Consider the following 11968-nt stretch of genomic DNA (forward strand, 5'->3'; position numbering starts at 1 on the left):
CATACAAACACACAACAGATCCAAGCGAAGAATCCCAATGTACAATCCTGCTCCCTCTCATTCCGGACAGTTGATATGCAACCCAAATGGATTTTCTAAGTCTTGGAGGAGTACGAGATTAGAACATAAGAAATAGGAGTAGACCATATGGCCCCTCGAGCCTGCTCCACCATTCACTAAGATCATGGCTGATCATCGACCTCAACTCCTCTTTCCCCACCCTATCTCCATATCCCTGGATTTCCCTAGACTCCAAAAATCTATCTCAGCTTTGAATATATTCAGAGACTTAGCATCCATAGCCCTCTGGAGCAAAGAATTCGAAAAGATTCACAATCCACTGAGTGAAGAAATTCCTCCTCATCTCTGACTTAAATTGCCTACATCTTTATCCTGAGACTGTGCCCCCTAAGTCCTAGACACTCGAGCAGGGGAAACAACACCTCAGCATCTACCCTGTCAATTCCCTTCTGAATCTTGTGTTTCAATAAGATCATCTCTCATTCTTCTAAACTCGAAGAGTATAGGCCCATTCTACACAATCTCTCATCATAAGACAGCCCCTCACATCCCAGTGAACCGTTGTACTGCCTCCAAGGCAAGTATAATGCTTCCTTCGAAAATGAGATCAAATCTGTGCACAGTACTCCAGGTGTGGTCCCACCAAGGTCTTATACAATTGTAGTCAAAACTTCCTTACTCTTATACTCCAACCCCCTTGCAATAAAGGACAACATGCCAATTTGCCTTCCTTATTGCTGTACCTGCTGCATGCTAGCTTTGTGTTTCTTGTACATGGACACCCAAATCTCTTTGAACACCAGCATTTAAAAAAATATTCTGTTTTTTTTATTCTTCCTACCAAAGTACATAGCCTCACATTTCCCTACATTATACTTCATCTGCCACTTGACTGCCCATTCACTTAATCTATCTATATGCCTTTGCAGACGCTTTGTGTTCTCTTCACAGCTTACTGTCCCACCTAGCTTTGTATCACCAGCAAACTTGGATACATTACACTCGGTCCATTCACCTAGGTCATTAATATAGATTTGTAAATAGCTGAGGCCCCAGCACTGATCCTTGCGGTACCCCACTAGTTACAGCCTGCCAACCTGAAAAAGACCAGTTTATTCCTACTCTGTTTTCTGTCCCGAGACCGTATCTTGTGTAATAACCTTTTATGTGGCACCTTATCGACATAAAAGAAATTTCAGCATCGGAGGCAGACCCAATGTGTCTGTGTTGGAGAAGTTCTACATCGGAGCTCCCTACTCTATTCCCATTTCCCTGCTCTCACCCCATGCCACTTAATACTTTCTTATTTAATCCCTGCAAAATGCTGATTGATTTCAGCAGCCACCCATGGCAACACATACTATATTCTAATAACCTTGTATGTGGAAAAAAATTCTTCTACTCATTTATGCTTATCTTCCAGTCTAATACATGAACTATAACTTGCTATGTAAGACTGCATAAACATAATGCGAATTTAAGCATAGGGTTAGATGAAGTAGGGTGGGAGGAGGCTCGTGCGGAGCAGAAACGCCGGCATGTCGTGCAGCATTGAGGGATTGCTGCATTGTTGGAATTGCCATCCTTCAGATGAGGTGTTAAACTGAAATGCTGCCTGTTCTAGTAAATGCCGAAGACTCCGTAGCACTGTTTGAACAGCACGAGTTATCCTGGCCAACATTCCTCCCTCCTCCAAACATCAGATTAATGCTCATTCATATCTGTGGCATTAGTGGGATCTTCTCTACATAACAATGATTACACTTCAAAAATATTCCATTGGCTGTAAAGTCCTTTTGGATGTTCTGGGATGATGAATGGTGTTTTCTTATAACAGTCATTACAAATCAAAGTATGGTATGAAGCACTTCAAAACATACGTGTTTTTAAAAAAAAGATACATCTTGACATTTTGTATCTATAAGTCAGATGCACTGCAAATATTAAAAGGCAATCTTAATGCAGGATGCCAGATGCAGTATATACTGTTACAAAAGATGGGACTTGTTTTTCCAAAAAGAAAATTGGTTCCAGCATCATCACAGCTGTAACAGTAGGGACATCTTTTATTGGTTACTTTTCGGTCTCCCGTTTATTAGTGGTTGCATGTTTGATAGAAAGGGTGGGGTGAATTGTTTACTATGGTATTTTCTGTCAGTTGTATGAAACAGAAACAGCTGTTTAAACTTGAAGTTTAAACTTGCAGTTTGTGCCGTTGTGCCTATATAAGGACATCAAAAGTACTCTCAAAGTTTCATCTTGTGGGTGTCACCTCATGGGCTGCTGCTATGAAATTTGCTTTCATGTGCCCAACACAATAAAAATGAGCAGTGGCAATCACTTGTGCTTTCTCTCCACATCCTCCCCTCTTAGAAAGCGATATTAAGTCTAAAAATACAGAAAATTCAAGTAAAAATTAGCCCGAAGGTCTACGTGAAAAATAAAAACTCCTGTGCTTCGGCAAGACATGCAATTACTCAAGGCTGGGTTTAGATGACGACTGAATTATGTTATTTATAAGTTCACCCACATCCTGGACTCTCACTTCAAAGAGTTAAACAAGGTGATACTAAACAATTGGAACCCAACCAACAGCAGGCTTCAGCTATGCAAAGTATCGAAAGGAAACGTGCATCAATTAAAAGGCAGATTTTAACTGAATAATTGATTAATTTAATTTTGAGTGGACCAGCATAGACAGGATTCATTCCAGCAGTTTTTTTTTTTGAAGAGAAGGTTGTGTTTAATTAATGGATCAGAATAGAGAATGGCATAAGAGATGAATGCACCATTTGTGATCAGTAAATTGCTGTAAAATCATTACCTTTATTACCTGAAAAAAAGAAATTTATACAACAAGGCTAATTTTACTAATTAGCACATTAGTCTGCAAGATAGTTGTCCAAGAAGTTGCATCAGTTCTACAAAGTCTTGTTGTACTTGAATGCTTGATTAATCTTTTTCCAGTAGCTGTTTTTATTTTTATGTTTTTAATTTGAAAGATTAAGTATAGATACGGTAGCGTAGTAGTTGTTCTGTTACAGGACTAGCCATCCAGAAGCCTGGACTAATAATCGAGAGAATATGTATTCAAATCCTACCATGGCAGTTTGAGAATTTGAATTCAGTTTAAAGAAAATGTGGAAATATTTTTTTTTTAAATCTGTTATCAGTAAAAATCATGAAGCCATCAGACTATCATTAAAAACCCGACTGGTTCACTAATGTCCTCTAGGGAAGTAAACCGTACTCCTTACCCGGTCTGGCCTATACGTGACTGCAGTCCCCCACCCTGGTTGACGCTTAACTGCCCTCTGAAGTAGCCCAGCTAGCCACTCAGCTGCATTGAATCGCTACTCAGTGGTTTATAGAAGGCGGCCCACCACCTTCTCAGCACAAGTAGGAATGGGCAATAAATGCCAATTTTGCCAGCGTGAGAATGAATTTTTAAGAAAAGGAACATAAGCAGTTCCTCTGTCAGTTGGAAATGTAAAGTCCTCAAACATTAATATTGATGTAATGTATAATGACAGATCAGTAACTGTAATTTTCAGCTCCTCCACTTTTCATGTGTTCCCTGGATCCCAAAATATAGCTTCACCATCACGACCAATATTAAGTAAGCAGAAAGGCTCTGGTGCCCTCAATGGGTAAAGGTACCATACAATGTGATAATTGACCCAGAAAAACAAGAATCTCAGGTTTAACTCCCAAGTCTGTGCCAAGTGCTGAATGTAATACTGAGTGGGCCAACTTGGGCATGGAACAGTGTTCAAACCTTCCTTCAATATCTTTCTTTTCAAGGGCTTGTTGTATTTAATAAAATAAACCCATTAACTGATCTCAGCTAGGGTGAAAATAAGGGTGATACAATTTTCCTCAGCACCTAGGGTGGGGTGGGACATGGGCATTGTTGCTTCCCCAATAATTCCTCCCAGAAGGTGTCCGTATGGAGATAAGAGAACAAACTTAATCAAGCGTGGGTGTGGTTCACTCTGCCGTTGAATACCCTTACTAAGGGCATATTATGAAGAATGGCCATTTGTGCCAGGTATCAGATGACTGATGCTTGTGGAACCATATCCAAGAAATTAACATCTTCCAAAGAGAGGCAGAAAATAGGCAAAACAAAACCTTGTGCTACTTAACAATTCTGGTAACTGATCTGCAATTGACAATTTAAAAAAAACTACGCAAAGAAATTTGTAAAATGGCTAATTTGCCTTTAAATGAGAAAGATTATTTGTTTGCCGAACAGCTAATCTGGGCCCCGTTCACAAGGAATGGGTTAAATTAATCTGTAATCACAGACAATAGCTGGTCCCAGAAGCAGATCTGTGATCCTAACCAGCTGTCCAGTTACCCCGAAAAAACCATTATATCAAGGAACACATCTGGATGAATTTGTACTAATCCTTCAAAGCTCACTCCAGTTAACAACAAAAGGGTTGGATCTAATCTTGGAACGGAGATAACAACCACCACGGGGCACGGGTTTGTTTCCTGGCACGAGGCTCATATTTTTTTTTTGAAATTGATAAAAGCAGCAGAAATGCTCTTGGAAAAGATTGCCCAAAAATACAAAGCAAAACGAGGTCACCAATTCAGCACATCAATAAGGACTACAGTAATTCTATAGACAATAGAATTAAATTTAAACCTGAAATTAAATTTTTTATAAAAAGGTTTATAAATAAACTTCATAACAGGAAAATAGTTGATTAATCTTAGCTATTTTGTTTGCCATGCTGTGTAAGCCTAGCAAGAATTCGCTCAGCGAAATACAGCGGCTTGCCTGACAAGGGAAGCTTTCACAGGCAGTGGTGACGTCAGTCTAAGGCAGAGCTGTAGAGCGCTCTGCTGCAGGCAGTTCTGTTACTACGCGGAGAGCCAATCACATTCCAGAGCACAACCTTTGAACTCAGCTACATCATCACCAGCTTCCTGTACTTCCTAACTACACTATGCAATGCAGTATGTCTGTCTAGTTATGCAGCGTAAAGCAGAGCCATTTTGTCTCTCTGAAGTTGACTGCAGCTGAATAAAAGCTTAAAAAAGACAGCTATACTTCCCCTCTAAACAATGCACCAATGCCTTCACTTTTCACAAAATAATCTGATACATGCCTACAGGCTTCCAGTCAGCCACACAAGTTAAATTTACTGATAGAAAACTAGCAGAAACCCCTCGAAGAAATGTTAAAAACAAGCTCTGTATAAGTCATTTCTACCTTCATAAAATGGCTGCCAAATAAACTGACTGGATCCCAATGCAAGAAACATGACTGCACAACTTCTTTGGAGCAAATACAGCACCCATCACCAACCACACGCTCCCCAAGTGAAAAACATTTCCATGCTAACAATAAAGTAACTCATATTGTATAATAATCATAATACTTATATTTGGTTAAGTTTCTCTGAAACAACAGACTATCCTGCACAATAGAAATTAAACATTCCATTCTCCCTCCATGGACTTGATTTCTAGATGCTACAACACAAAGTTTTATTTCCATTTACAAGTGCAATCTACAAGAAGAAAACTAGCATTCATTTTTTAAGCAACATTTGTGTCACGCCAATCTGGAATATTCTTTATTTTTGTTTACGTTCTCAACCTGTCCCTGAACAGCTATTTTATTAGTAAAGATACTTCTCGCTACCAGTGACTTGACTGTCATGAACGATGCTTTGTCCTTAAATTTAGCCCTCATTTCCAAAGCATATGGAATTCAGTTCAAAGCATGATAAATCTATATATATATCCGCACTTGATGTATATATATTTAATGGCTCAGAACTTTCCAAACCATGCAACAGCACAGAATTCAAAAAACAATCTCTCAATGAGAAAATGGGACCATAAAATCTCAGTTAACTGAATTTGGTAATCCAGGCAGTAATCAACTCCAACTTGTTTTTGTAAGGCATGTTCCTCAAATTAAATTGTGTTGTTAAAATTGATTACAGCAAGCAGCTCACTTTTGAACATATTAATGATCAGTAAAACTTTTTTTTTTAAAAACACTCACAGGTACAGCTACCGGTTTCAATCTCTACCATTGCAGAATACTCGCAAGTTATTCGATCAACGCGATGCTCATCCTTACAATATGTATCTAACCCTGGGGGGTAGTAACAATTTAAAACCCCTACTTCTATAATGTAACTCGGTATTGTAACATAAAAGGCAACTCAACGACTACAGGTGTTTTGACAGATTTCTTTCCACAATTGAGAAACCTGAAAAGCACAAGCTGTGCAACTGCAAGCAAGTAGTTTATTTTTTTTGTACAATTAACCACCAACTCCCACCACCCCGAGCGCACCCCAGCAGAGAAAATGGAGTTTCGGTCCATAGCTCAACGTGCAGCAAACTCAACCATGTCGACAGAAAAAACTCTACAGACCTGCAAGCCTCTGTTGAAAATTAATCCATTTTCATAACTGCACAAGATCTCCAGTATACAGAGTGAAAGCCCTGTGGGTGTTGAAGCTGCAATTTCTATCCAAAGTGCATTTGAATGCTCAAAAGTAATGTAAATATTTAGTTCCTGGAGTTATGTTGTTAAGCAATCTAGAAGTTACTATCAATGCTTTAGTTTATACGGTGATGTGGTTTCTCCTATTCGATCTTTCAACATTGTTTTAAATAGAGATTGAGCATAATCTCTAGCATTTACAATTTAAAAAAAATGTTTTGTGGACTTACCAGCAATTTTCAACATGCATGCACAGATCAACCTCGTCAAACTTGTGCCTCTCTCAACTGCCATGATCCAAACAAATCTTTCTTTAGCTGATTTTCCACCATAATTAGGAAAAGTGATATGACATGGTGCAATGTTCCACAAGTGATCATGAATTTCTATACTTACCATATAGCGGCACTTCAAAAGAGCCAGCACAGACGCGATGGGCCAAATGGCCTCCTTCTGTGTGGTCTATTCTATGATTCTGAGTACCATTTGCATTAAACATTCCAACGGCAGTGAAAATGTTGGTTTACAAGTATATCTCATGATAAATTGCTCACAACAAATCACCTGTCCTAATCAAACTGAAGATGGTGAATCACAATTGACGTGACATACCAACAATCTGTAAACAGTCATTTTCTCAGACTATGTAATGATGACACCAGAACCCAAGGTATGGTAGGGTAATTTTATTGATACAAGATCATCTTTTTAACAATCAAGAATGAACTCACATCTGTAGCTGTTTGAGTGGTAGAATTAGATGGACACAGGAACTGATGACTATTTGAGGTGAAGGGTCAGATACCAGTGACTGTGCCTTATTGGAATGAACACAGATGTTCCGATTCCAAATGTAGGTCCACCACGGACAAATTCAATGACCTTCCCTTCTCTGAAGTGGAGGAAAGACAACTAGAAAGAACCAATATTTGCCAGCAGTTGACCACGGACTTTGATACTATTTCAAGGCACCTAAACAAGTACCTTGAATGGAACTCAAAACCTTGAGATGTATACATGCCCAAAGGTGACATGCCAAATTCCATATTGCTGGCGGAACAGAGGGAGTAACTGTCCGCAAATGACCTTCTTTCCATCCATAAAGCTGTTTACCCCCACCCCCAAGATTAAATAGGACTGAGGTGGATGGACATCAATGTTTCATAAGAAGCCATTGTATGTCCATAGTTCTACAAAAGGAATCCACTAAGCATCAAGCGCCATGTAAATAGGGCAGTATGGCGCATTTGCTTAACAGCTCATGGTTACAATTGTCCAAGCCACCATGTTGATCTTAGAACAGCGCTGAACCGTTCCACGCAGTGAAACCAGTCCTAGAGCATACCCAAGGTCAATCCTACCATGACAATGGCACCTCAGGTGACCACCCAACGAAAAGGTCCACCTGTAGTAAATCCCAAAAAAGGCCATTAGAGACGAGTTTCACTGAAATTAGCAGAATGATAAATGTATTCTTTAAGAAAAATGTAAGTTTTGTTTAATAATAATTTATTACAAAAATGTATATTAAAGAGTTGACCAGGTCCATCCTTTTGTAAATTATGTGCAATCTCAATTAAGATACCTTCAGTGGAGTATGCTGATGTCAAAGGTGAGAAAATCTTCAATGATCACATTAAAAACAGTAAGCAATAAATACTATTTCCATGGTGGAATATCTTTTAAAGATGACACCATATTACAGTGTCTCAATCTTAAATCACAGATCAAAAGCAACTGAAATTCAAATATTGTCAATTGCTAACTATGCTAACGGCCAGAGAATTAATATTTTAAGACAATTTTCTTAGCACACAAATTTACAAGTAAACAAAAAATTCTAAATCATGGTTAACATCTTTCATAAAAGCACCACCTATGGCCAGGTGTCTGGTAGGCAACAGTATCCATTGACCTGTTAAAAGTTCAACAATTATTAAAAGTTACAGGATCTTTCAATGTAAAGCTTCTACGGTTTCTTAATACCAAGAAATATCTTTTACTTTTGCAATATGAATGCATCATCTACTCGATGTCATGAAATAGACCTAGATATGCATATATAAAATGTGAAGGGAATGAAGTGTTGCAAAGTTATTAAAACAATTATAATGCTTTAAAGTTTAAAAAAGGTGTATTCAAGATAATAAACATCTTCAAGAAAGACAAAAGCATTTCAGGGACACAGGGCATAGAAGCACACAAGGAAAGGACCAGGCATATAGTATGTACATTATTATTCCAATACAGGAGATAGGGACACAAGCATAGCAAACTTTTCCCCAAATTGTGGTAAAAATTTACAAAATACCCCAAGACATACAGTGAAATGATGTGGTGGTGATAAAAATATAGACTAAGAAGCAACTTTCCAACAGGCACTTCTTCATTTATCTATAATTATGAATTTTTTTTCATTCATGCAACTTTTTGTAGTATATTATTTACTACAATTTACTTCTATGGGTTTACTATGATCACCAAATCCTCAAATTCTCAAACCCGTCTGCATTGTGAGTAAAATGGTGCATTGCAGCAACAGCAACGACAAGGTCATCTTACTCGAGGAACATGAACGGAAAGAATATATTCGTTAGAATAATGGGAAATAAACAATAAAGTGGACTCGACGATCTCGCATTGTATTTCCATTGCTTAATATAGGCCCAAATGGCATATCGCAAGTTGGAGAAACTGCGAGCAAAAAAAACAGGGTGGGGCTTTTTAGGAATCTCAAGGTCATCGATAAAAGATTGGGGCAGAAATGGGGAAAATCTGGTTTAGATATCGAGGGTAGGAACCGATGATCGTCAAGGTAAACAATGTGTTGAAAGCCCCCCTAGAAAAAAAATGGGAGAGAAAGTCGAGAGCTCGTACCTGGAAGCGTTGCTACGGTCTGAGCCGTCGTCTTCGGGGATTTTCTCCTCGTGAGACATCATTTTGGGAGAGGGAAGGTTTGGGGGCTCGGGTTTGTTCTTCGGTACACGTGGATGCGGGGCTTCTAGGTGCCGATTTGCCCTGTCAAAGTTGGTGGAAGCTCGGAAGTCTGCCCCAGTCAGCTGCTCGCTGTTCGCGTTGCAAAGCCCTGACGCAGCATCGACATTGTTCAAGCACTCAATACCATTGTCGCTCCCCGACAAGGTCTACAAAAACATAGGTATTTTTTTTTAAAAAGGCGATCAGAAAAATAATTTTTCAAAGCCCCAAAACTTAAAGAGTCAACTCTTATTTCCTGGACAATCTGGCCACCGAATACAAGTCCAATTTTAATTACGTCATTCTAATTTTATATTAAATGATTTTTTTTAAATAAAAAAGCATTTTTTTAAACAAATAAATGATTGTAAACGTACCTGTTCCATGTATCGCCGAGGCTCGGGCGAGTTTGAGCTCCGTCGAGAAAACTTAAGCTAAATCGAAAGCGATTCCTCTTTTCGGTGCTCTTAAACCTCCAGAATTAGTCTCAACAAAAAAAAACCTCAAGATTTGTAAAATGTCATTCTTTTGATCGGTGGTTCTCGCGTTTGGTTTTTTAAAAACACACACACACACACACACAATAAAGAGAGAGAGGAAAAAAAAAGTCGTTCAAAAATGGAGGTGCGCCATGTCTGCAAAGCTCAAAAACAACGACATCTGGGATCGGTCCGCTTGCCGGAAAAAAAGAAAAATCTACACAAACACACACACATAAAAATCAGGGAAAAGCAGCCGGGGTTTCTCCGCACCCCGCTTCCAAATCGAGCTCTTGCGGGGAGTTTGCACTGAAATGGGGCGCAGTCTGGCTGAAGCGGCGTGGTGAAGTTGCTAAAAGTTGCATTAGGTGTATTGGAAGTGCAGTGAGTCTCGCCCAGCCACCGCCGCCATAGAGCTTCTTCTCAGCGCCCAGGCTCCCTTCCCTCTCTTTGATTGACAGCAACGACGCTGCGAAATAATTGCAACATTTTCCCCGGACTCAGGTGATGGACCAAGTGAAGACCCACCCCTACCCACAACACACACACACACACACAACCAGGGGCTTAAAGGTATGCTTGCCTCTGGGAACAGTTTCACCCCAAAGACCGACCCCTCGCTCTCTTTTGCTCCCCACCCAATTTGGAACTTGCTACTCTGGGCTCCCCAAGCAAATCTATTCTTTGTCGTATCTTTTTTCTTCTTCTTTCAACACAATTAAAATGCATCCATGGACGAAAAATACTTCCTCCCGCGGCCGGAAGTGGACTTGCAAGGATCTTTTCTTCATGAAGATATGGGGGGAGGAGAAAAATAGGATTTAAAGATGGAGGCAACTCCACTTTTACTCATGGCCAAGTCGCATGAGCCCCCCCTCCTTTTGAAGGGTTAGTTTAGTAATTTCTTAAATTGTTTATAATCTATGGCTAAAAATTCTACATTTTACCATCGCAATGTATATTCTATAAATAACCTACACTAGACCTTGCTTGTCTTCCATTTTCTTTTGCTTTGTGTAGCACATTCCTTAAAAGTTCCTTTTCTCTCTTCCACCTCCCACCCGCCCCCCCCAAAAGAAACTTAAGTATTTCTGGCTTTCTTGAAGATTCATAAACCCAATGGTTTGAATACAAATGCCAGGGTTTGAAGTTAAAAAAAATTCCCATTGCTTGTCCATTGTTGATGTAGAGGAGTACAAGACCCCTAACCTATACCCAATGGATAGATGGGCACAGACATGTTTGACCTACATGGTCAGATTTAAATCCCAAGACAGATCAGGTTTCTTGTGCAATGACATTGGCACCTATCCGCATGGTGCAAATTGTCCGATTGGCATAAAGCAGCTGACCCATTTTTCTTCTGCTAGCTGAAGATGTACCCCTGAAGGGCTTGCAGAACTAATTTAGTGATAGAAAGTTTATTCTTTCATGAACTGAATCTGATGGATGGCCACCAATGCAGAGATGATGAGAAAAAGCAATGGACAAGAGTAGATAGTGAAATGGGTGCCATCCACTTGCTACCATAGATGCCTCAAAATAGGTACCCACTGTTACAGATCTCAGTTTGGATGGCACATGTCTCAAATGTTGCATGGTTCTTCAATATTTGCAAGTTTCAGTTGAGATAGCACGTTGATAGCACAGTAAGAATGTATCAGCTCATCCTTAATCTTCCCAACATCTACAAGACCATCACATTTTGCTCATCGATCATTTGTAATTATAAAGCTCGTTGAAATGACTTGTAATAATGGATGTCAATAAAGAATGACCATTCATTAGTTACTTGGAATTACTGTTGGAAGTTACCATAATTTCCTAACATTCAGTTGGATTGCAGTCGTAATAGTCTATGAACCCAAATATGGACAATTGAATATTGCAAACAGTTTTCAGCTCAAGGTTTCCATTCAGCTTCACCTAAATGATGGCCATTATACAACTTGTATTTATAGTGTCTTTAACGTAGTGAAACATCACAAGGCGCTTCACAGGAGTATTA

At 39.3% G+C, this 11968-nt stretch overlaps 1 protein-coding gene across 5 annotated transcripts in view; it reads right to left on the minus strand.

Annotated features, from left to right (window-relative positions):
- chd2 (chromodomain helicase DNA binding protein 2) overlaps window positions 1–10401 on the minus strand; it is a 109836-nt gene extending 99435 nt beyond the window's left edge. For all 5 annotated transcript variants that reach the window (XM_070858485.1, XM_070858484.1, XM_070858487.1 and 2 more), the window contains exons 1-2: window positions 9859–10401; window positions 9383–9648 (exon numbers count right to left, since the gene is read on the minus strand). In XM_070858485.1, coding sequence (XP_070714586.1) covers window positions 9383–9648; window positions 9859–9867 — 275 coding nt within the window. In that variant the 5' untranslated portion in view covers window positions 9868–10401. The remainder of the gene's footprint in view (window positions 1–9382; window positions 9649–9858) is intronic.
- Window positions 10402–11968: the final 1567 nt, after the last annotated feature.

Source organism: Pristiophorus japonicus, chromosome 17, assembly GCF_044704955.1.
Source record: "Pristiophorus japonicus isolate sPriJap1 chromosome 17, sPriJap1.hap1, whole genome shotgun sequence".
Classification (NCBI taxonomy): domain Eukaryota; kingdom Metazoa; phylum Chordata; class Chondrichthyes; family Pristiophoridae; genus Pristiophorus; species Pristiophorus japonicus.